The 22,106-nt window shown below is 42.1% G+C and overlaps 1 protein-coding gene across 3 annotated transcripts in view; it reads left to right on the forward strand.

Annotated features, from left to right (window-relative positions):
- mast1a (microtubule associated serine/threonine kinase 1a) overlaps positions 1-22,106 on the forward strand; it is a 74,768-nt gene that overhangs the window by 27,391 nt on the left and 25,271 nt on the right. For all 3 annotated transcript variants that reach the window (XM_084381566.1, XM_084381567.1, XM_084381568.1), the window contains 5 exons: positions 9,738-9,826; positions 11,581-11,656; positions 12,218-12,290; positions 17,128-17,288; positions 19,460-19,535. In XM_084381566.1, coding sequence (XP_084237692.1) covers positions 9,738-9,826; positions 11,581-11,656; positions 12,218-12,290; positions 17,128-17,288; positions 19,460-19,535 — 475 coding nt within the window. The remainder of the gene's footprint in view (positions 1-9,737; positions 9,827-11,580; positions 11,657-12,217; positions 12,291-17,127; positions 17,289-19,459; positions 19,536-22,106) is intronic.

A 22,106-nucleotide genomic window follows, 5' to 3' on the forward strand; every position in this document is an offset into this window, starting at 1 on the left:
AGGTCCACTTTCTTACTTTTATTAGGCTTTCAATGTCATCACCTCATCTAAGTGTTGAACATCAGTCGCTTGAAATGGTGGAAGATGGAGATCTCCGTCTCGTTTCAAAGATGGTCTTTGGCCGTGTGATGACACCTGAGCCAGTACCACTAACTGACGAAGCTCAGAATAAGCTAGTTCAGTTATTGGACTTTGATATGAGATTGCTTTTTTCTCAAGGTCGCTACTAGATGAATAAGATAAGAAATAATAGGTGAACATTAGGCTCATGCGCATCCTTGCTGAGACTTAAATGAGAAGATACCACTGTCATGTTTATCCAAATATGAAACTAGGGCCCCCCCTAGTGCTGCTGCGTATTTTGAACTTTAGATAGAGCACCCCAGCTGCCACCCTTTGACTACAGTCTTTATGCTAAGCTAGGCTAATCACCTCCGGGCTCTGCACTTGTAATATCAACTCAAGCCAAAGTGTTAAGAGGGACCAGGCAGCACAGATGAGACGACTTAGTGGGATGTCAATTGTAGCTGAGCTCCTCTTCATGTGAGTTTATTTAACAGCTCCAGGCCCTGACAGACTTGTTTTTTATTAGTCTGCTATAAAATCATCTAACCAGGTGAGACAGTTAGGCACTAGTTTAGCCAGAAATCCATCTGACTGTCAGCCAGCGTGTTCATCATCCACTCTGTTGCTCAGTAATTTAGGCAGTCAACTGACTTGTCTGCCAATTCAATCATACAACAAGCTGACTTACAGCGCCAGATCATTACATAATCAGTCACAAGAAAGACACTACCTTTCTTTATTTACTGAACCAGTATCAAGTCCTATTGTAAACTGAGAATTGCCTCTTAGTCACAGCTTTAAAAGCCAAAATTGTTGTTATTTTTCAAACATGCTGAAATGACTGGGTGACTCAGTCAGTATTTCATGTTTTCTCTGACCTTCTTTCTCTGCCTTCCCTGCTTACTACCTTTTCTCTCTCTTGTGCAACTGGGAGGCTGTAGTTGTTACTTTTCTTGTCGGCTTTGTGATGATTTTTTTTCTTTCCTTACTTAGCCTCTTTTTTATGGGGAGCAACAGCAAAAGCCTCTATTTATGTCTCTCTGAACCACATTGCATAGCAACAAGAAAGCCATGTGACTAACCCCTAACACCAAGACGTTTCTGTCGCACGCTCTTGTCCTGGTTTCATCCCGTTGTTTATCTTTTCTCCCATCCTCTTCTTTTTCTTACATCACCTGTTTGCTTTCATCTGCTGCCTGTCAGCATCACTCAATCATCCTCTCAATCTCCATCTGAATGCCTCATGCTTGATAAACCTGCCCACATGGCTTCATTTGGCAAGTTCCCAGTTTGGGATCCAACTAGATCCTGGTGGATGTTTTGGACACCAGCGGATGTTGCGTAATAGCATGCACTAACAGCGACCAGCCTACTGGTCCAGAAAGCTTTTTTAAAGGGGTAGCGTTTTTTCCCGTCCATTTCCATCCCATTTCCCACAGTCGTAAACATGCACTCACCTTTAAGAGGTCCTGAGGGAGAGACAGAGAGAGAGAGATGTCACCTGACAGGAAGTGAGCTTGGATGGATCGATGGTGTAACATCAGGAAGGTCTGGTGTCCTCTGTGCCCTGTGAGTCAGCACTTAGGGCAGAAAATGACACTACTAACTGACAGACACCACACACACACACACACACACACACACACACACACACACACACACACACACATGCAGAGTTAATAATCTGCTAGGTAAAATGCATTAAGTATGCACAAGCGCTCACCCACACCTGTCACAGGCTCACATGTGCATGCAAATGGATAATCAGTAACGGTCCAACAGCTCACACACACACAACACACACAACATACACACACACACACAGAGGAACACACATGTTGATGCCTGCGTCCATAACATCCTACACCAGGCAGTTAAACGTCCTCTCATGATGGGCTATCAGTGTCTGCGCTTCATCCTGAATCGCCTCATTCCTTTAATTGATTCTGCCTGATGTGGAGCTGTTCTGTTTAAATGGCTCATGGTCTGCGCTGTTGTTTTCTTATCAGAGATCGTCCATTGTAATGAATGTGTTCAGCTGCCTGGCTATAATATCAACCAGTCAGAGGCCTCATTGTTTGTGGACCGAGCTTTGCAGAGGAGATGAATGGAGAAGAGAGGACAGTCTCCTCATGAGAGTTCATTTAGGAAATAACTGCGAAGGGCCAGAGAAACTAGTATTTATAACTGTTTATATACTGTATGGGGATACAGATAATGGAAAATCTATTTATAGGTTTATATTTCAAGGGAAATCATGGGTGACCATAGTAGATATACTGCAGTGTGATACGATTGGAATATGATTTGTCTTTGTCTTGGATTACGCCTACTTTTATATACAAATAAGGTTCAGTTTCAAGTCAGAAACTGAAAAATACAAAGATGAAAATTCAGAATGATCTCTGTCTTTGAAATCCAAAATCAATCAGCTGAATGATTTGTTTTTACGTCACTTTTTCTGGGTTTTTCACTAACTTACTGATCAAAGCACAGAACAGGCAGACATTGTTTTCACCTTCAGTGCCCTCAGGCCAACATTAGATTGTTTAAACAAGTATATAAAAATATGAAATGCTAACTACTGTGGCGATCGTGGTAAACGTTCTACCTTCAGTATGTTAACATGCTGCTGTACAGCCTCGCAGAGCCGCCAGCATGCAGACTGTTCTGCTCCACTTCCTGTTGGTGGGAAAGGTTTCTTGGCCACCTATGAGCACCAGCTGATAAAAGTTTTTTCTTTTTTTTTAATCTATGAGCTCATTTTTTTGGCAATTAGCTGATATGTTCTTTTGTGATGTAGCCTGGTGTGATGAGGGTATTTTCACATGAAAATATTTTCTGTCTCAGCCTTTGAGCATCATTTCAGTTTATCACATCATGGATCTTGTTTTTTTGTTTTTTACATCTAGGGATGTGCCACATTATGCCATTCCAGATATGTGTATCATTTCTAATATGAAAAAACAAAATCATATAGTGATAATGGAAATTCTTCAACTTCTTGAAGTCAGGTGTCATGCGGTTACTCATAGTACATAGTGTAGTACATAGAGAACAATGACCATTTATCTTTAACACTTTTTACTTCAGGCTATATACAGTATTGATGATTACAGTTGATTTATGCTTGATAGAAGACCTTGTGAGCATGCTGTACGAGCCTGCTCCTCCTGTCTTTTTTTAAGTGCCCTAATCTGTTGAATCAGCTGCTGTAGTTTCATGTCAAATTCATAGACTTGCCATAAAATCATCAGTTGGCTGCAGTAGTCCATGTTTTCCTGAGTAAACGCACTGGGACACATTTAGATTGGAAGTGGGGAATACCGACTCAGAAATATCGACTTCCGACTTGAAAGGGATTGCAGCATTAATTCCAAAATGGAGAACGACTTCAGAAATGTGGAAGTAGTTTGGTGTTTCTTGCTCTGCTTTGTAGTAGCGGTTCTGTTGTGTGCCCAGTTTCAGCAATTACCTTGGTATCTACCCTGCTATCGTACCCAATAGCATTGTACTAATTAACCAGCAGTAGCCTATTTTTTATTATTGGACAGGGACTTTAAGCATTTGTTCCATCCTAACTCATAACTTGCAACTGAGAGAGTGTATCAGCACCAGGGAAGCATGGGAAGTGTAGTTTAAATGACCTGTATCCAAGTGATGCTGTTTGTATTACATTTATTGCAGTAATGAGTGTAGACAGTTCTGGACAGTTCTGGGCCAGTGTTTAGAGGCCGACACTGCGCTCGTGCACATTCATGGGACTGTGTGTGAGAGAGAGTAATGGCCCAGTGCCAGCCAAAGGCCTGCAGGGGGATAATTGCTCGTCAAAGCTTCTGCACGAGTCATTACCACAGATTTAACCTCTGACCCCCCCACAGCAGGCTGACCAGAGCGCTGTAGCCAATGAAAGCCCTGGGTTTCATTATTGGGAGCAGGGGGACAGAGGCAGGGGTTGCTGGCTGTCACATCTGTGTGTCTGTGTTTGTGGTTTTAGCTCTGTCTCTTCTCTGTTGCCTACTTTTGACATTGTTTGTTTTATATTCTTCACACTGCTGTGTCACCATGCAAACCTGTCACCTACGAAATACCTTTGTTAACCACTAATTTGTTTTGCCTTGGGTTCATGTCCTTATACACTTAGTAAAACACTTAGTTAAAGCGGTACTGATTGATTTTTTCGGTCACTTCAGGCAGCCGACCAATCTGTTAAGTCAACATTGACGTACCATATAGCAAGGTTTTATTCTGAAGTTGTTACTGATAAGGTGTTAGCAAACATGTCCTTATTTACACAACTAGCGGTTCACATTATCATTAATTTCAGAATCGAAGTCGTGTTTCTGTCCTGATGAATTTAAGTATAACATTCTCTCTCTTTTAGCTCAGTTTTTGGTCTCCACCAACTCCTGAAGGAAATATCTGACTTTATCTGCTAAATGCCAAATGTTCACCAGCTAGACGCTAACTGTGTCTGTCTGCTGTTTGATGCTGAGTAGGTAGTGAAAAGCGTATTTATCAGAGTTGATGTACAGTAGCAAAACCAAAACAATCAGCTGAAAGACACTAAAATGCTGCTTAAAACTAAGGGGACCTGCAGAGTTGGTGATGATTATTTTTGGCTCTGTATCTACAAGCAACACCTTCAGATTCTTAGTAGTCTTTTGATTGATTTTTGATGTGCCGATATTGATTATAACAGTTTCAAGGAACAGTAAAGATGGTGGTTTTGTTTTCAAGTTTGGAAATTCAGAGCGTTTCATCTCGTGCTTCAAGTCAGTGCAGACTTGTTGAATATTCCCAATCTCTTTCTAAACTAAGCCAAGATCTTTGAGTAGCTAAAACATAACTATACAAAGCCTTAGTTGTCAGGCACAGCTGTTTGTCTGTAGCCAACACACCAAGAATCGGGACACCCTACCCCTTCAACATTAGAAGAGAAATCACCACAGCTGAAGACAGCATGTTGGAAATGTCTGGTCTCATCTCTTTACATAAACACTACAAGTGACAAAGCATGAGGGTCTTGAAGGTTTTTGCCATTTCATAGGGGGAGATTTCAACCACTGTCCCTTGTACCTCTGTTCTGAAGGGTATGGGGGTTCTCAAAAACGAGAGGTAGGGGTAAAGATTGGGCCCATAAATTCATTACGCTGACACTGAACATTTAATGTTCAATTTAGTATGACAGTTTGTGTCGTAGTGAAGAAGTTGTTGATATTTATTTCTGCAAACTGCGGTTATAAATGTGTCTTATGTTTTGATAAAAACACAATATTTCTTCCGTGTTTCTCTCTGCTGTCTCTTTTTGTCATGATGCAGGTGGCCTCTTGAGACCATCAAGCATCCTATTAAACATAATGAAAAACACTGACTTTCTTTGCACCTTTTGACAGACTCAGCCACACTCGGCTGACACTATCACACGTACACACTTTGTTTCTCTCACATAATAAAAGTTTCTCGCTCGCAGCTTTCTCATCAGCTCTGGTGTCCGTCAACAGAGGCCCACACAATAGCAACAAATGCACCATTGACCCCAATGAATCATACTCTGTGTGACTGACAGCTGCACGCGCCTCACCACTACTCCTCTGTCACACACAGATTGAGCCTGCATGATGGATTACACAATGGATTATGATGGATTATACGACTGGCGTTCACATAAAAACACACAAACACCGTTTGGCTCGGCCGCATCAACAGACACTGACTCACACGGTGTCGTGGTTCACTGCAGGGTGAGGTCATGTTTTTTGGCCTGAGATCAGCCTGACGCTCACTTTCTCAGTTTTATTTGTTTAACACAAGTTGTCTGTTTCTCACTTTGCGCTCTGGTGAAAACAGTCAGAGATGTTTGACTCTAAATCTGTTGCTATGGTAACGTACATTCCTCTCCTCTCTCCTCTTCATCTCTCTTGTTTTCGGTCAGTTCATTATGGATGGAGAGAATTTGTTTCTTGATTGACCTAATTGGATCTGAATGAGTTTGAATATTTAAAAGGAAAGTGTCTCGTTTTCAGTAAAGCTTCAGCGCTCTGTTCAAAATTCATTTATGCACAAGCGGACTGACCGAGTGAATCCAAATATCACCATCTGCCTGAAAACAGAGGAGGTGGAGGATGATATAGTGCAGGATTGTTTGGCTGTAAACTGAGCTTGTTTGCATTTGACCACAAAACTAGAGACAGTTTTAGATTTATGATGCAAAGATGGCAACGTGCAGCATACTAACCATTTCTGTCTCCACTCACACACACTGTTCTTAACCAGATTGAGGCAGGATGAGCCCCGGCAGCATGACCATAACCGTGACAGGATGATTTAAAGTCACACACACACACACACATCACTACCAGCACATTCCCACCTCTCTTATCGTCTTTGCTTTCCCAGTCGAGTGAATCTACAGCATGTTAGTCATAATTCCTTACAGCCTCCTATAGCTCCTGTCCTGTAACCTTCACCGACTGCCAGCACTGTGACGGCTAATTATGTAGCCGGGATTCTCAGGGCGAGACGGGAAACAAGGCAGGACAAGACAGGTTAATATGAACACCTCCTTAAATATTTGGCCCTGCCTTTTATCATGAGATAAAGAAGGAAGTATGGTGAAACAAGAAATATGGAGAAATTGTAAAAAGCATAGTCAGTTATTAGGCTAGAAGCAGTTTATATATGCATAATGTTGCCATATTGTAATATAGATGTCTCTGCCTGCCCAGAAGTTTTCATTACATACAGTATATAACATAGTTGCCGGGACTCTGCACTTGTGATAAGCTCACAACTCACAAATCCCTTCCTGTCTATTTTGCTTATATTTTACTGCTGTAACTTCAGTGAGAGGGTAGGATCACAGTGTTACGTACACGTTTACTTCAACATACAAGTTTTCAACACATAACATTGGTATGACGTAATGAGTTTTATTTGTAGTTATCACCTACATTATGTCTGACAAATAGTTACAAACCTGGGATTTGTATTTATGGCAGTGGTGTGGCACTCAGTGGTGACACTGTGTGGGGCGCCACATCACACAAAATGTCAATTTCTACATAATGTTGCTTTAAAGGAGAGTGATTATTGGACTTCTGTTCATCAGGGGGGACAAACATGTCTCCAAGAGAATCTGAATGTTGCTGGTTGTTTAGTTAGGCAACTTCAACTAACACATTCGCCGTATCAACTTGATAAGAAGATAAGGTGTTGACAGTTTTTGGCGCTTCCACCAAATGACCAAAAAAAAAAAAAAATAAAATCAATTCATGCTGGTTTAATTAGAGACTTTGTTGGTTTTACGTTTAATTTGTCGCCCATCTGTTGATCAGTCTATCCAACAAAACCGACTCCAATAGACCAGTTTGCAGTGTAGACACAAGGCTCTGTGATGCATCGACTGTATAATTCTCTCTCCTGTCAGTGTTGTAAAACCAGTGTCTAAAATGTAAGTTTGTAGTTTTACACAAAGTCACTTTTTGAACTTGAGTAAATAACTGACTGCAGACAAAGTCAAAAAGTCAGGTTGAGACAAATAACAGCATACACTGGAATACAGCAGATATAGCATAAGTGGATGTTAGAGCACCCACAGATGGATGTCTCGGCCCTCCTCTCCCCCCTGCTGCTTCATATGTGCATCTCATAGCTTTTGCAGGAAGTAGCAGGACTCTAATGTGACCTTTACTGGTGATAAATATGCGTCTGGCTGCTTGAGTATAGAGTAAAGAGCAGCACTCCTATTTAACCTTTTTTTTTACAGTACAAATGCTTTGGGCAAGATGCCCTTTTGCAGCATTCATTTAAGATAACAATGTTATAAATCACTGTGGCTGCAACAGACTTCTGGCTTTATGGGAAGATTAGATTGCTTTGCCCTGGTGGGTTTTCATTCTGTTGCTGTCTTTAATAGTTTAGTCGACTCTATAACCCTAAAAAGGGAGCTATAGAGGGGAAGAGTCAGTTTTTTGGACTTTCCACATTTTCAATTATTCATCAGTAGGAGGGTTAATTTTTGAAGAAGGAGAAAGCGGAGAAGAAATGAAGGAGAAATGAGTGATGTGTTATCAAAAGATGGTGAAGAGATTTTTTTGTGACTAAAAATGTAAAAGTCACAGGAATGAGGCAGGTGAGATTAAGTCCATTTCCCTGAAATATGAAATACCTAAATATGAATCACTGCCATTTGACGATTTGCCAGTAGAGTCAGGCTGCTGTAGATGTGATGAATCATGAATCAAAAGCTAAGAATGTGTTCTGGAGTGAAGCTCGGCGAGCCTATGCTCAAGTGATTCAGCCTTTGATTGAGGAAGAGCAGCAGTGAGAAAGTGGATTTGAGAGACTGCAGGTTAAGAAGCGATTGAAAGGGAAGACGATTGCAGGCAGGTTCGAGAGCATAACCGGGTGAAGAAAAGATGACACGTGAAGGAAACCAGAGGGATATACTGTGTGCTCCCCCAGTCTTTTTTGTCTTGTTCTTTTTTCCCTCCCTCCCTTCACCCTTCCCCCTTCTCCTCTGTTCTCATCTTCTGAGTGCTGTAGCGAAAGACGGCGTAAAGCCACTTCCAGTCCTCTGTCCAAAGCTAATGCATTTCCCTTAAATATTTCAATATGATCCTCCTCTGTTCTGCAAGGTTGAGTACAAGTCCTCCCTCAGCTGGCGCCCGCAGAGGCGCGCTGCCACCGATAAAATCCTGCCAGGGGTTTGATGTCTCAGAGTGCTCGAAACAACTGCTGAAGACGAGGGAGAGATAGGGAAGATGTGGGAGGACTGCGAGACGAGGTTATAGATTATAGATCGAAGGAGATACATCAGATACCAATGGGTTTTTTTTTTTTTTTGGATGTGTGCATCTATGATTAACTGCACTTCCTGTGCAGATGTAGAGCAGTGAGCTGGCTGATGCAACATGGAGCAAACTTGCTCTGTTTGTCAGATGTGGCTCCGCAAAATCTGGTCTGACAGGCTCTCCAGTGAAGCACTGAGACGAGCACGAGAAGGCCTACGAGCAAACACAACCACACATGAAGATAACACCTGAAAAATCCACTTCCCACTTTACGAGCTGTTATGTAAGACGAAAACCCTTGTCAGTGTGCGTGTGTGTGTGTGTGTGTGTGTGTGTGTGTGTGTGTGTGTGTGTGTGTCTGCTCCTTTGTGAAATTCAAAGACGCTTCCTGTGGTGGCAGCAGGAGCAGCGAGTGAAGCCTTTATGGTTCAATAATTCCAGTTCTTCATTATGGTCCACACCTATATCCACTCCTGCCATTATATTTCATGGCAGCAGCCATCGTGGGGCCCAGACCTGGAGGAAATTAAAAATCTTTGTTGCTTTGTCGCTCTCCCCTGTGGGTGGGCGGATGTCAATAAAGTCTTGCATGATGGGCTGCACACACACACACACGCACACACACATACACACACACACACACAAACGCACAGAAAACATACTTTACCCAAGATACAACTCACACACTGTCCTGTAGGCTATACATTTACTCATGGTGACAACACGCAGACTCAAGGCCAAACAAAGACAGTATATTCATTAACCTGGGGTCACTCTGTGGTATGTGTGCCGGCGATCATCCGTCTGGTATCGATGGAGCCTCAAATATAATCACGACAAACATTGATGTGCTCTTTGTTCTCCTGTGTGTTCTAGTTGCAGGACCAGTAACCGGAAAAGCCTCATCCTGACAAGTACATCTCCCACCCTGCCACGGCCGCACTCCCCACTGCCTGGACACATAGGTCAGTGTATAAAAGTTATAGACATGATGTTACACATGATAACAACAGCATATATGGTTATTTTATTTTATTTTTATTTTTACTTGACAATTTAGCTGTGTTTACTCTTGCCACTAGGGGGCTCTCTATCAAGACAAAACAAAAGACATTTGCTGTGTGTTGTTTTGGGAGGTCCGGGTGGAGCGAGGGGGGCAGAGGTGCTGCTCAGTTTGATGTGCGCCGTTGCTCACTAACATTAGCTCACGGCTAGTGCACAGTAAAATAATCTGGTTGTCTGGTTTGTTTGTTCACACACCAGGTAATGTCTTAAAGTTTTATTCATTTTAAGTTCGCCAGTTTGATGATAACGTACGGGTGAAAGTAGTGTGGGCTTCCTCTTGACATAAAATCCAGGGCTTTTTGTTGAGTATTTGTAAAATAAATAAATAAATAAATGAAAGAAAGAGATCAACTAAAGATCAACTTCACACTTACTGAAAATCTATTATTAAGTCTATCAAGTTTCCACTGTACTGTGTGTCAGTACCTCATGATATCACTGCAGCAAGGTGAGAATTTAAACCACTAATGCACGGATTTCCTCCCTGAGATACTTAAAGGGATAGTTCAAGCCTTTTGATGTTGGGTTGTACGAGATACTTATCCCTAGTCAGTATATCACCTGTCAGTAGCTGACTGTCAGCTCACCCCCTGTATGGAGAAGCAGTGTGTAGCACCAGCAGGGAAGCAGAGCATTGTACTGCTGTAAATGGTACCGGCAGGCAGACCTATTTTAGCCACCTAAAAGAAGGTCCACTTAAAATATTTATATCTGTTTTAGTGTACGCTATGTTCTGAAACATTTTTAGGGGCTTTACATTGCCGTCATACAGCTGCTGGAAGTCCGACCCAAACAGCTTTTGCGTATTACTACGCACAAGCACATTGTACGGTATACAACACAAGCACAAGAGCTTTAAACCACTAAGAGGCGAAGGTTTTCGGACTTGGGGTGGCCACAGACGTCTTTGACATAACCTCAAAACTGTTATTTCTTCAAATTCTGTTGTTAATTGTATGACGTTTTTAAATACTTTAAACTAAAATTGCACCTTTAAGTTTCTCAAATATAAAAGCTGATGAAAACAAGCAAAAAACATCAGCATCCCTGCATTAGAAGCTGTTCAATATGCTGCAGCTGATGACGTGAGCTCAAAGTTGCCAGTTGTCATAGTAACGCAGTACGCTTTACGACATGTTTTCGAGGTGCACTGCAATGAGACAGGATACTGAGCGGCAGGCAGCAAGCACAGGAAAGATTTGCCACTGTAAACACAGCCCGCACAAATACTGACTCATCCCAGTCCTCAGCCAAGTCTTAACACAACCGAACCTGGGGTGCCATTAAAAAAAAATACTGGTACAGTGGAATTAAAAGGAATTACTGCACTAGAGGTCAGCAAGAACAAGATTTTCAGATGGTGTTAACTTAATCTTTAATAAATTAAAACTGCACTACAGGATCAAGGATATTAATGTAGGTGTCAGAGTTTTAGTCTTTATTGTAACAGTGTTTTCAGTGTCTCCTTTAATGACTGAATGTACAAAATTTGATCTCATATTCTTGATGTCGGCAGGCAATGTTTCATCAAAAGTGAGGTGTACCAAATGAAATGACAGTGACTTGTGGAGCTACCTGAACCTAAAATGAGTTTAGGAGCACTATCCCACAGCGTATGTTTTCAGCTGTGTTCTGTCCATATGTGTGTAAACAGGAAGCAGTCCGTTGGACAGCCCGCGCAACTTCTCGCCAAGCGGACCCGCCCACTTCTCCTTTGCTTCTTCTCGCAGGTTGGCATCCCTCCTTTATTCACACAAGAAGTCACACATACACCGTTACAAGAGCAGTGCGAAGTAGTTGAGGGAAATTGTTGATGTTATTTTTACTGACACACTCGCACACTCGCACATAATGTAACTCCTTGGGGAAGGCACCCACTATCACACACACAAACATGCAGACTGAAGCTGCATGCCACTGCCCTGTCTTTGTCCCACCCTGCTCCCGCCGAGCGTCTCGGTGACAGGAGCGTGACAGGAGGCCGAGATGAATGAGGCGAGGTGCCAGTATGTTGCCCAAACGTGCGTCCCTCATCAGTCACTCAGAGGAAGTGTCAGACCCGGGCTGCAAAAGGCCTGAGGGAAGAGAGGAATAAAAGGAGCAAAAGTATAATTGGAAAGATTGAAAGCGAGAGAAGGTGGTGGAATTGTTTCACTGTCACCACCAATTGTGTTGTTTTTGAATAGACTAAAATAGAAACTGATATTGAAGTTCTGGCTGTTGAAAGCGATGGAGATAACAGTTTATGTAACATATGTTCTCCGTTTTCCACTTTTTATTTTTCTCCTCAGGGCTGATGGTCGTAGATGGTCCCTGGCTTCTCTGCCTTCATCAGGATATGGCACAAATACTCCAAGTTCAACGGTATGTTGAAGAAAAAAATCTTTAGTTTTACATTTATTTATCAGCATTTTGGAGCTGGTTTCCTTGAGGACATAAGACAGTAAGCACTATGGATGCCATTTTGTCTCCTGACACCGATCCTAAAACCTCAACCATCTGATTTCCCGAACAATCCTACGCTGAGCTCTAAACCGACACCACTGTTTCATTTTACACAAGTGAAAATCTGTGGAGGCAAGTGATTGCTGTGTGAATAAAAGTTGAGTTGGCGGCCCACTGTGACTGAATTAATGTTAATGAAGTATTGTTAATGAAAATAATGGAGACCCCAGGAAGAGTAGCTACTGTGTGAATACAGAAACTAATGGGGGATCTTAATAAACAAACAAATTAACTGATAGCGGACAAACCCAATTAAGTTGACGCCTGTACCAATTCTGCAATTACAGATGTGTATGTCTCTAGTCATAAATGGTTTGACACATTTAAATGTATTTATAGTCTATATGCTATGTGAGTCATCATGTCCACATGAGACTGCTATAGGTTAAGTCAAGCTGTGAGTTGGCTGTTGGAGGTTTACTATGCAGGATTTGTCATTCAAAATTGTCCCCTTCTCCCCAATTCAACAAGACTCAATTCATCCTGTTCGCTGTTTGCCTCTCTGCTCTGCGTATGAATGCGTAGCTGAGTCCCACCCTCGGGCAAACAGACACACAGAGCGGCAGCCTGAGAGCAGAGGAGAGAGATGGAGACAGCAAAGTCAAATGGTCGCTACGTCTTTATAGCATTCTGACTTCACAACCCTGTTGATGAGGTCCACACACCCACAGCCCAGAGGTTGACGCCCAAAAAACGTCCCAAACACAGCAAAAAGGAAAATACAGGCAGAGAGCAGGGTCTCTGCAGATGCAGACACTGCCACACACTTCTAGTGGGTCATAAGTAGTGATTGAGTGGGATTACTTTTGTATGAGTCTATATATCAGGAAAATCCCTCTAAATTGTTCTGAGCCTACGCGTATGTGAAAGAAAGTGAGTCATTCTTTTGTCAAATCAATGCCTGCATCCAAATAGTTATGTGTTTTCTTCTACCAACATTACCACAGTGGTGCATACCATAGTGGCCTGAACTTTCTGTCTTCTGTTATGTACAGTATTGCAACTGCGGCAGCTACTGCACCTTGTGCCTCCTCAAATGTGGGATAGAGCTGACTAAGTGTGTCCTTGTAACACAAAACTTGTGGCTATCAAACAGGACACCACAGTGCAGCAGCAGTCTCCTGAAAAGTCCCCTGAAATCTGTGGCGAAGTAGAGAAATTCCTTCACGTCTCCCCTCTTCATCGTGTGACAAGGATCAAAAACTGCACTTTCTTTTATATTCACTTTTATCAGACAAACCGGAGAAAATTTGTTGACACCAAAGTTTGGGAATTGCTTTTTCTTCTCTTGATAAATTTGCTGCACAAGTCATGAAATCGACATACAAAACTGTATTTTGGACTTTTCATCCAACGCTAAATTGATGGTGTGTTTTGTATTCGTGGCATGAATATGGATCTGACTCACAGAATTTATTTGCATCTATTTTCATGTATGAAATCGGCAAATGCTATTCTGCTTGTAAATTCAAGTTCTGAAGTTATACTTGCTCTGAAATGATTACACGCCAAACTTGCCGCTAAATACCATGCACACACACACACACACACACACACACACAGACACACACACACACACACACACACACACACACAGAGACCCCTGTGTTCTTTGACTTTGTACTTGCTGCTGCGAGTCTCAGCTGATGATTTCAGTGCTGAAAAACATGCATCACATGTAAAGCAGAACTAAAAATAACTAATCAGTTGCTAAGATATGATCGACCTGGTTTATCCGCAGCTGATGACTTGGCTTTTCTGCAAAACGCGGAACGACGATAATGGAAATGAAATGTAACCAATCTGAATTTCTCCCTCACAGCTGCACTATGTCTCTCTTTGTCACTCTACTCCCGGAGAAGCAGAGATGGATGATAAAGAGGGGCAGCAGAGACAAATAGGATCGAGTGTAGGCGGAAGTGAAACTTGCAAACAGAGAGACAACAACAATTCAGTTCAGTTTCGTCTGAGCGAAAGATGTTTGAAGGCTGAGAGTACTTTTCATCTAAATGAACTCTGCCAAGGCCCATTTGGTAAATAGTCCATTTGAGAAATGGACCCTAATGTGTGCAACGCTCAGGTGGAGGCTAGGTGTTGGCTCATAATCCACCCGCTGTACATTTCTGTGCCATCTTGAACACAATCACTTCCACTGTATCCTTGCAGCTCTTTCACACATCATTTCTTTCATTGACTGCCCCTCATGCATCTCCTCACAGCAGCACGTATAGAGAGACCTACTCCGCAGGCGGCTGATTGATCTCTTTTTACTGTAGATGAGGTTGAAGATGGTTTCTCAGTCTCTCCATACTCCTCTCCACCTCCATCACTCCCCCTCCCCCACTCCACCCCATACATGGGTCATTACTCGCTTGATTAGTTACAGCAGGACCCTTGCATACTGAACAGAGCAGATGAAAGGAAGAGCTGTGTGTGTGCATGTGTGAAGGTGTTTCCTATACGAAGCAGTAGATATTAAATAAATTTATGCAGAAAAGCTGCAGAAATAGTCGGAAATGTAAACAGTTGAAAGTGGAGGTGAGACAGGATAGAAGACGGAGAAAGATCGAACCTTACAGGTGAAGAAATTCTCCTCACTGTCTGAACATTTCATTTCCAATTGCTAAGAACGCTGATTCATCTCATATCTCCAATTTGCCAAAGAAATTAGGACCAAACATTGTCCTCGTTTCAAAAGCTTGATTTTTTTTTAAAAAATGTTATGACTCGCAGTTTTTATTTTAAAATACTCAAATCAGTCATAAAAAATGGTGTACATAATGCAGTCTATTATAACAACCAACTCCCCCGTTCCCCCAACATCCCACCCATAACCAAGGCGGATCAGCCAACATAGAGTGGCCTAAAGCTCAAACCATCATCAAAGAGACGTCTAACGAGGAAAGTCTAACGGCCCATCAAAAGCTTGATTATTAAAGATCCCCTCTACACATCTTAACATATACATTCTTTGATGTGTGTTTGACATGGTTTCTGCAGATTTAAAGTGTAATTACCACATTAAAAGCCCTAAAATGGCAGCCACTCCTTCTACCTCATTAAAAATTCCAGAATATATAAATATGCTTTTTGTTTTACAAGTTATCTGCTCGGCACAAGATGTTTCCTACTGCACTGTAAAGTGAAGTCTCACTGTATGTGCACCGGAGGCTTCTAGTTTCCACATCACACCTGTGTATGCTGAATATTGGAGCTTCCAAACTGTTTGTGATGTCACAAATCGAGCTCGTAGGCCCGCCTCTTAAAATCAGATTTTTCAATAAGCACAGAGAAAATGTACGCTTGGAGCAGATAAACGTGAAATCAGTCGACTCTAGAAACAAGAAGAAAAACATCTGTAGTACTATTTATATTATGAATTTACAAACAGAAATACAGATGCTAATAAAGAAATTAGCTTTAATAAAGAGAGTGTTGTAGAAGTGGCTCATGTACATTCAGTGTCGGGGCAGTGAGGATCCGTACATTTTAAGGAAAGAATAAACCTTCGATGCACTTGCGGATGCTACAAACGTTTTTTTAAAGGGTGAACTCGCAGAGACTAATTTCATGTTCTGTTATTTCTGTGTGGGAGGAAAAAACTAACAATGCTGGAAGTGGTAACTGTATTGCTGTATTATTTGGACAGCACATGCAGTAAATGTGCACATACAAACTCCAAGACATCAGAAGAGACTCCAGAGCTGTTAAAGCTGACTGAAAGGAGACCCAGCTGTGCTCCCATCATCAGAAAACTGACGCTTGAGAGGAAAGGACATGCCAAAAAACGTATTTTCTTGATTTCTCTCTTGATGCAACCTTTCCTCGCACCTCTCGTCGCGTCTTCAGTTGGAGGGACTAAGACTCAACAGAAGGAAATCTGAATGCAGTTAAGTGAATTGAGAGAGAAAGAGTTCGACAGTTTTCCTGTGTCGACCATCGCATCCAGCCTCAGTCTCCGAGCTCTCTGTGTCTTTGGGGAACTTCTTAATTGATTCTGTTGACATCATCATTTCAGCCCTTTTCTGCAGCTTGCAAGTGGCTAAGACCTGAATGGAGTTTCTAATGGATTTTTATAGCAGAAATCGTTGTGTGGCCAAAGCCAACTGTGGCGTCCCGTCGGGAGATGTGTTCATTAAACCTCCCATTGATCCAGGCTGGTTTTTCCCTCCTGCGCTGAAGAAAAGTCTTTTGTTTAAAACCAAATAGCGCTGCCATTAACCCCCCCGAGGCAGCAGACACTTAAAGCAGCAGTCAACTTTTACGTGGAGTGACTTTTTCATTCCCTGCAGTCTTTTTGCTCCGGTTTTCAGTCTGCATTATTCTGCTCTGCCCTCCTACACTCACTCCTTCTGGATATTTTTCTTGTTTCTCAGCCTCTCTCCCTTTCCTTCCTTGTTCTTTTAAGTTAGTCGCTTCTTTGTTTCAGTTCTTTCCACCCACTCACATCATAGTACACCTTGTGCTCTCTTCTCTTTTCTCCTCTTTTCCCTCTTCTCTTCTCTTTTCTTACTGTCACCACTTCAGTTAAGGTGTTTTTGCCATTTGTTGTTTTTGGTTTCTCCATCACTGGATATCTATTTTTAAGCTATTGATGTTGCAGCTGCAACAGAGGCTTTTAAAGAAAAAGAACATCTTACAAAGGGCGGTTCACATTTTAACCTTGCCTCTTTTTGCCTCCTGTCTCTCTCTGCAGTCATCCAGCTCATCCCAGGAGCGTCTGCACCAGCTGCCCTTCCAGCCAACCATGGATGAGCTGCACTTCCTGTCCAAGCACTTTGGCAGCACAGAGAGCATCACGGACGATGACGGGGGCCGACGCTCGCCACACGTCCGGCCTCGCTCTCGAAGCCTCAGGTGAGAGGGCAGCAGGTCACGGGCAAAAGACAGCGTTAGCAAATGAAGACCCCCCCCTCCTCCCCCTCGAGGCATCCACTTGATTTTGGTTTTCTACATGTAATTAGTCCCTGAGAGCAGACTTCATATAAAAACTCAAGTGATGGTTTTCTCCTCATAGCAGGAAGTTGCCCCACTTACATTCATGCACAGCTGAAAATAATGTTGTGACACTTTTCTCTAGATACAAAACATTCATGATTCATTGCTCAACACCGGGTTGTTTTCTGGCTGAGTGACATTGAACCCTTTTTTTGATTACTTAAAACCTATGCTCAAAGATTAATTTCATCTAGTGAAGAAAAATAAACAAAAAGAAACCAAAATGTAACATGTCAAGCTTTTCTGAAAGGAGCCCTTTAAGATTATGAAAGGGAAGCTTTAATTAGCGTGCGGGAACAACTTCATTGTGTCACGAAGAGATGCAGAGGGCTCTCAATCTTTTATTTAGAGCACAAGCCTTTTTGTTGCTTATCTTGTATAATTCACCTTCTGTTCACGCATCAGGGCTGTTAATGCTTCACTTTCTGCCTTTCAATGAGATGAAAGACTGTTCACTCGTTTTTTCATTGATGACAACATTTTTGCAGAAGCATATAAATGAGGCTGATTGAAAATAAAAACATGTTTCCTCTCTGGGTAAATCAACACACACAATTGTCTTGTTTTTCAGGTGTGTGCTGTGTCACTAACTTGTCTGGATTTGCAATCACAGTTATTAGATATTCTGTAATAGTTATTTTATATTAATAAAAAGAAAAGTCGTGGTAGGTAAAATTATCAATACCACATTACAAAATACTCCATTTCAAGTAAAAGTACCAATTATTGAATTGTATCATTACTGATGTGTAATTACCATTTTCTTTTAGATCAATGGGCAGCCAATTTTAACTGCTGCTTAAAGAAGAATGAGTGGTGATATAAACCAACAATGAATTGATCCTACTAGCACTGCTACTGTCTGTGTCGCCAAACGAGCCAAGTCACTAATTTTTGGAAAATTGCATACCAGTGCGGTACGATTACGCTGTTACTGAAATTAGGTTTTTGTGAAAGAGAATGTGGCTTCACTCTAATGCAGCCAGTAAATTACCCAATTTCAGGATTTCCTGACTAATAGAGGCACAAAAGACATATTAATGAACAATTTAAGAATATGCCATGAATTCAATGACGGAAACTACTAAATCCGAACAGCAGTGCATGCTACTGGGAAGATAAATTTGTAGCATCATAGTTCATGAGCTGATTGTATGTTTTATGTCATTACACACAGATGTAGTAAAATAACAAGTACAATATAATTTAATATCTAATATAATATCTAATCAAGTGAAGTGAAGTATCTCAAAATTTCCGCACTGTACTTAGTTGCTCACCACCACTTGAATGATATCAGTGTCGGTCCAGCCTCCAGCAGTTTCTCTATTAGCACACATCTCTGGCGTGCGCTCCCTCTAACCCCACCTATTATCGCCCCCCCACTGGATGCAGCATGCCCCAACTATACACAACACGTCACTGCTAATCAGTATTCAGTTTTCATATTAAGCTTCTCAGCAGTCGCTGCCCTAGATAATCGCCTATCTGGTAGCTTCAGTATATAGAGCGGCTGCATTGTGCTCCTTGACATGCCTCATTATCACTATTCATATCACACCTTTCTCTGAAGCTATAATATGTTTGCCCACAAGACATCCTTTCGTAACATGCTTTTCTTTGGTGAATGTCTAATTCAGCACTGTGTGAGCCGCAGTGGGATGGGAGGATTACGTTTCAGGCCTTCTTCTCTGCCACATGTTGAGTTTGCTTTGCCTTTTATCCCAGCATGTGTTAAAAAGTCTACATGTGAGTACGATGTCTGATGATTATGATGAGTGCGGTACGAGGTGCATGAGGACACCGGATCCATTAGAGGAACTAAACTGAGTGTACTGAATTCCTGATCGATTGATTAGCATAATGTACAGACAGGACATGTGGGGAGGAAGCAGTGAATTATTCCTTCATTCAAGTGAAAAAGACATCTCTCTGTCTCTCAGGCTGCCTCCCCTCACTCCTGCCTTCTTTGTTTTTCTCGGTCGGTGCTGTGTATCACACTCCTGCTCTCTGTGTTTGTCTCCCTTCAGCCCGGGGCGCTCGCCTTCCTGCTATGACAATGAAATAGTGATGATGAACCATGTCTACAAGGAGCGCTTCCCCAAGGTCAGCCTCATACACACAAATACACAAGTGTAAAGCACGCATACAAACAATATGCATGCAGTTAGCTGCCTTCTCTTAAACTGCACTGAATTACATTAAAACCATTTGGTAGATCAAGGATTCAGATGCTTCTTTTGATGCCTGTGTCCCAAACAACTAGTTAACAACCTAAAAATAATTTTCTAGAAGTTCTTCTTCCAGTGGCAGCCACACTGGCGAGTTTGATCCATGGAGGATGAATATGGAGGTAAATAGGTCCTGGGTTTGTTGGAAGATATGCAGGTTTCTGCAGTCCTGATCCCCGCTGGGATCCAGTGTTACTGAGAACAGAGAGCAGTGTAGCCACATGCTTGTAAGGATGTTTGTGAGAGGAGCGCTCCAGCGGAACAGTAGATCTGACAGTTCTTGCCAAAGTGAAAATGTTGTACGTTAGGTTGTAGACTAACATCAGGAAGTTGAAACTGGACTGTGAGGTGGTGAGGGCAGCAGTGGGGTATTAAGGCAAGGTGGGGATCGGAAAGGCTGTTGTGTTTTGGATATCACCATATGCAAAATCATATAAGCTAGCAAAACATTGCTGTTGTCTACCCTGGAGATGTCTGATGCCTGGAGCAACACTAGGATAGCATCCTGGGATAAATACTGTATACGTCTCACTGATGCCCTGAAGGATAAACCTGCAGAAAGAAGCTACAATCACCATATGGTCTGAGAACAACAACCGATCATTCACAAAAATCTTTTCCTTCAACAAGGAACCGCTCAGTCTTAGTAAGATTGGGCATCAGTGATAGGTGTCTACTTCACCTCAATTCACCCTCTGTCTGCCTATCTCTTTGAGGCTTCTGCTGCTCTGATTGGTCAGCTCTCACAGGCCTGAGCAGGAACTGCCCATCCCCTCACCTCTGCCTGTGGTTTAGCAACCAAGATTGTGCTAGGGGTGTGGCTGAGGGCGCAGTCGAATAGTTGAACAGTCCTCCACGGATTGAGTGTTTTGATACTTTCACAGTATTAACAGTATAAAGCACCTAGACCTGCTTTCTAATCAAATTGACTTTCTACTACATGGGACCTTTAAGTACTGGATGTTACACATCAAGCTTGGGATCACAGGCACAGAAGATGTATGTTGCAAAAACTTCCTATGACCTCACCCTAAAGGTCAAACTACAGGCTGTTAGGACAAGCCGGCATCCATTAAGTAGTCCCGTATACATCCTGATAAAGTGTTTACCTCATACACACTTCTGTTGTACTAAGCTGCTATCTCCCTTGTTACTTTGAAAGAGGCTTACTCTGCTCCTCTGACCTCCAACATAAAGGCAGCTTTCAGTCAGAGGGCTCCGACTAAGATTTCATTTCACTGTTCTTGGTAAGCTGTTGACTCTGCAGTGTGTGAAAACTCCTGGAGGTCGGCCATGTCTGAGATGGTAGACCTGACCTTCTTTGATCTTCAGCACAAAATCAATTAGATCATTTATCTTGACTTATATACTCAGCGTGGATGCATGACTCAGTGTCTGTGAGAGTCAAATGTTTCCATTAACAGGGAAGTGCACACACACACACACACACACACACACACACACACACACATACACCATTACCATCATCCTGCTCATTCGCAGTAATACCTGGTGAAGCTGCACAGGCGAGGTCCCAACATACTGTTGCACGCTGGCCAGGATTGTGAATGAAGGCTCAACATTTCGTCATCGTCATTATAAAGAGAATCATTTGCGGCTGCATACCTGAAATAGGTTTTTAATAGGAGCCTAAATTCTGATAATGTTGCACGTGTTTAAAAACATTTCATTTAGGCTGCCTCGTATTCTTCCCAAAAGACTACTTGAATGCTGCTTGCTTTTTCACATTAAATATTCTTTGTGCTGCGTGACATTTAAAGCAGCTATACCCACTATTTTTATAATAGCAGTGAGCAAAATGACAACAATGTGACAGTGTTAAATGATGAGCCCACAGAGAATAATCATACGAGCCTACAGATCCCCAAAGCTTTACAGAAGCAGTTCAGCTCATTGTTAAGCTGAAACCAGCCTGACAATTTACTATTTTGGTTTACTCTCACTGCTCTCATGCAGCTGTTTCTGTCTGCAGCTTTTTTAGTGAAAATGCCACTGCACACTGTCTGGATTCACACCCAACACTAGACAGACACAATGGGACAAGCAAGCGGATGGAGCATTTAGCATCTAAAGGGATAGATATTTCTCTCTGGAGAGGTTGGTGGTGACCAAAAGCAGAGCTATACGAATCTTAATAAATGATAATTGAACTGCACGATATGTAAATAAGCACTAATAAGTTAGCATTATCAACATACGATGATATGTCAATGCTGTGCTAAATTCTGTCCCCTAGTGGCCAAAAAAGGCAGTAATTTTAGGTTAAAATGACCTTTGAAGGCTTTGTCCTATGCTCAAATCAAATCAAGTCAAGTCAATGTTATTTATATTGCCTAAAATCACAAATCACAATGCCTCAGTGGGCTGTGCAATCTGTTCAGTGTATGACACCAGCTGTCCTAAAGGCTCTGACACACCAGGCTGA

Source organism: Pagrus pagrus, assembly GCF_965226575.1.
Source record: "Pagrus pagrus genome assembly, chromosome: 2".
NCBI lineage: Eukaryota > Metazoa > Chordata > Actinopteri > Spariformes > Sparidae > Pagrus > Pagrus pagrus.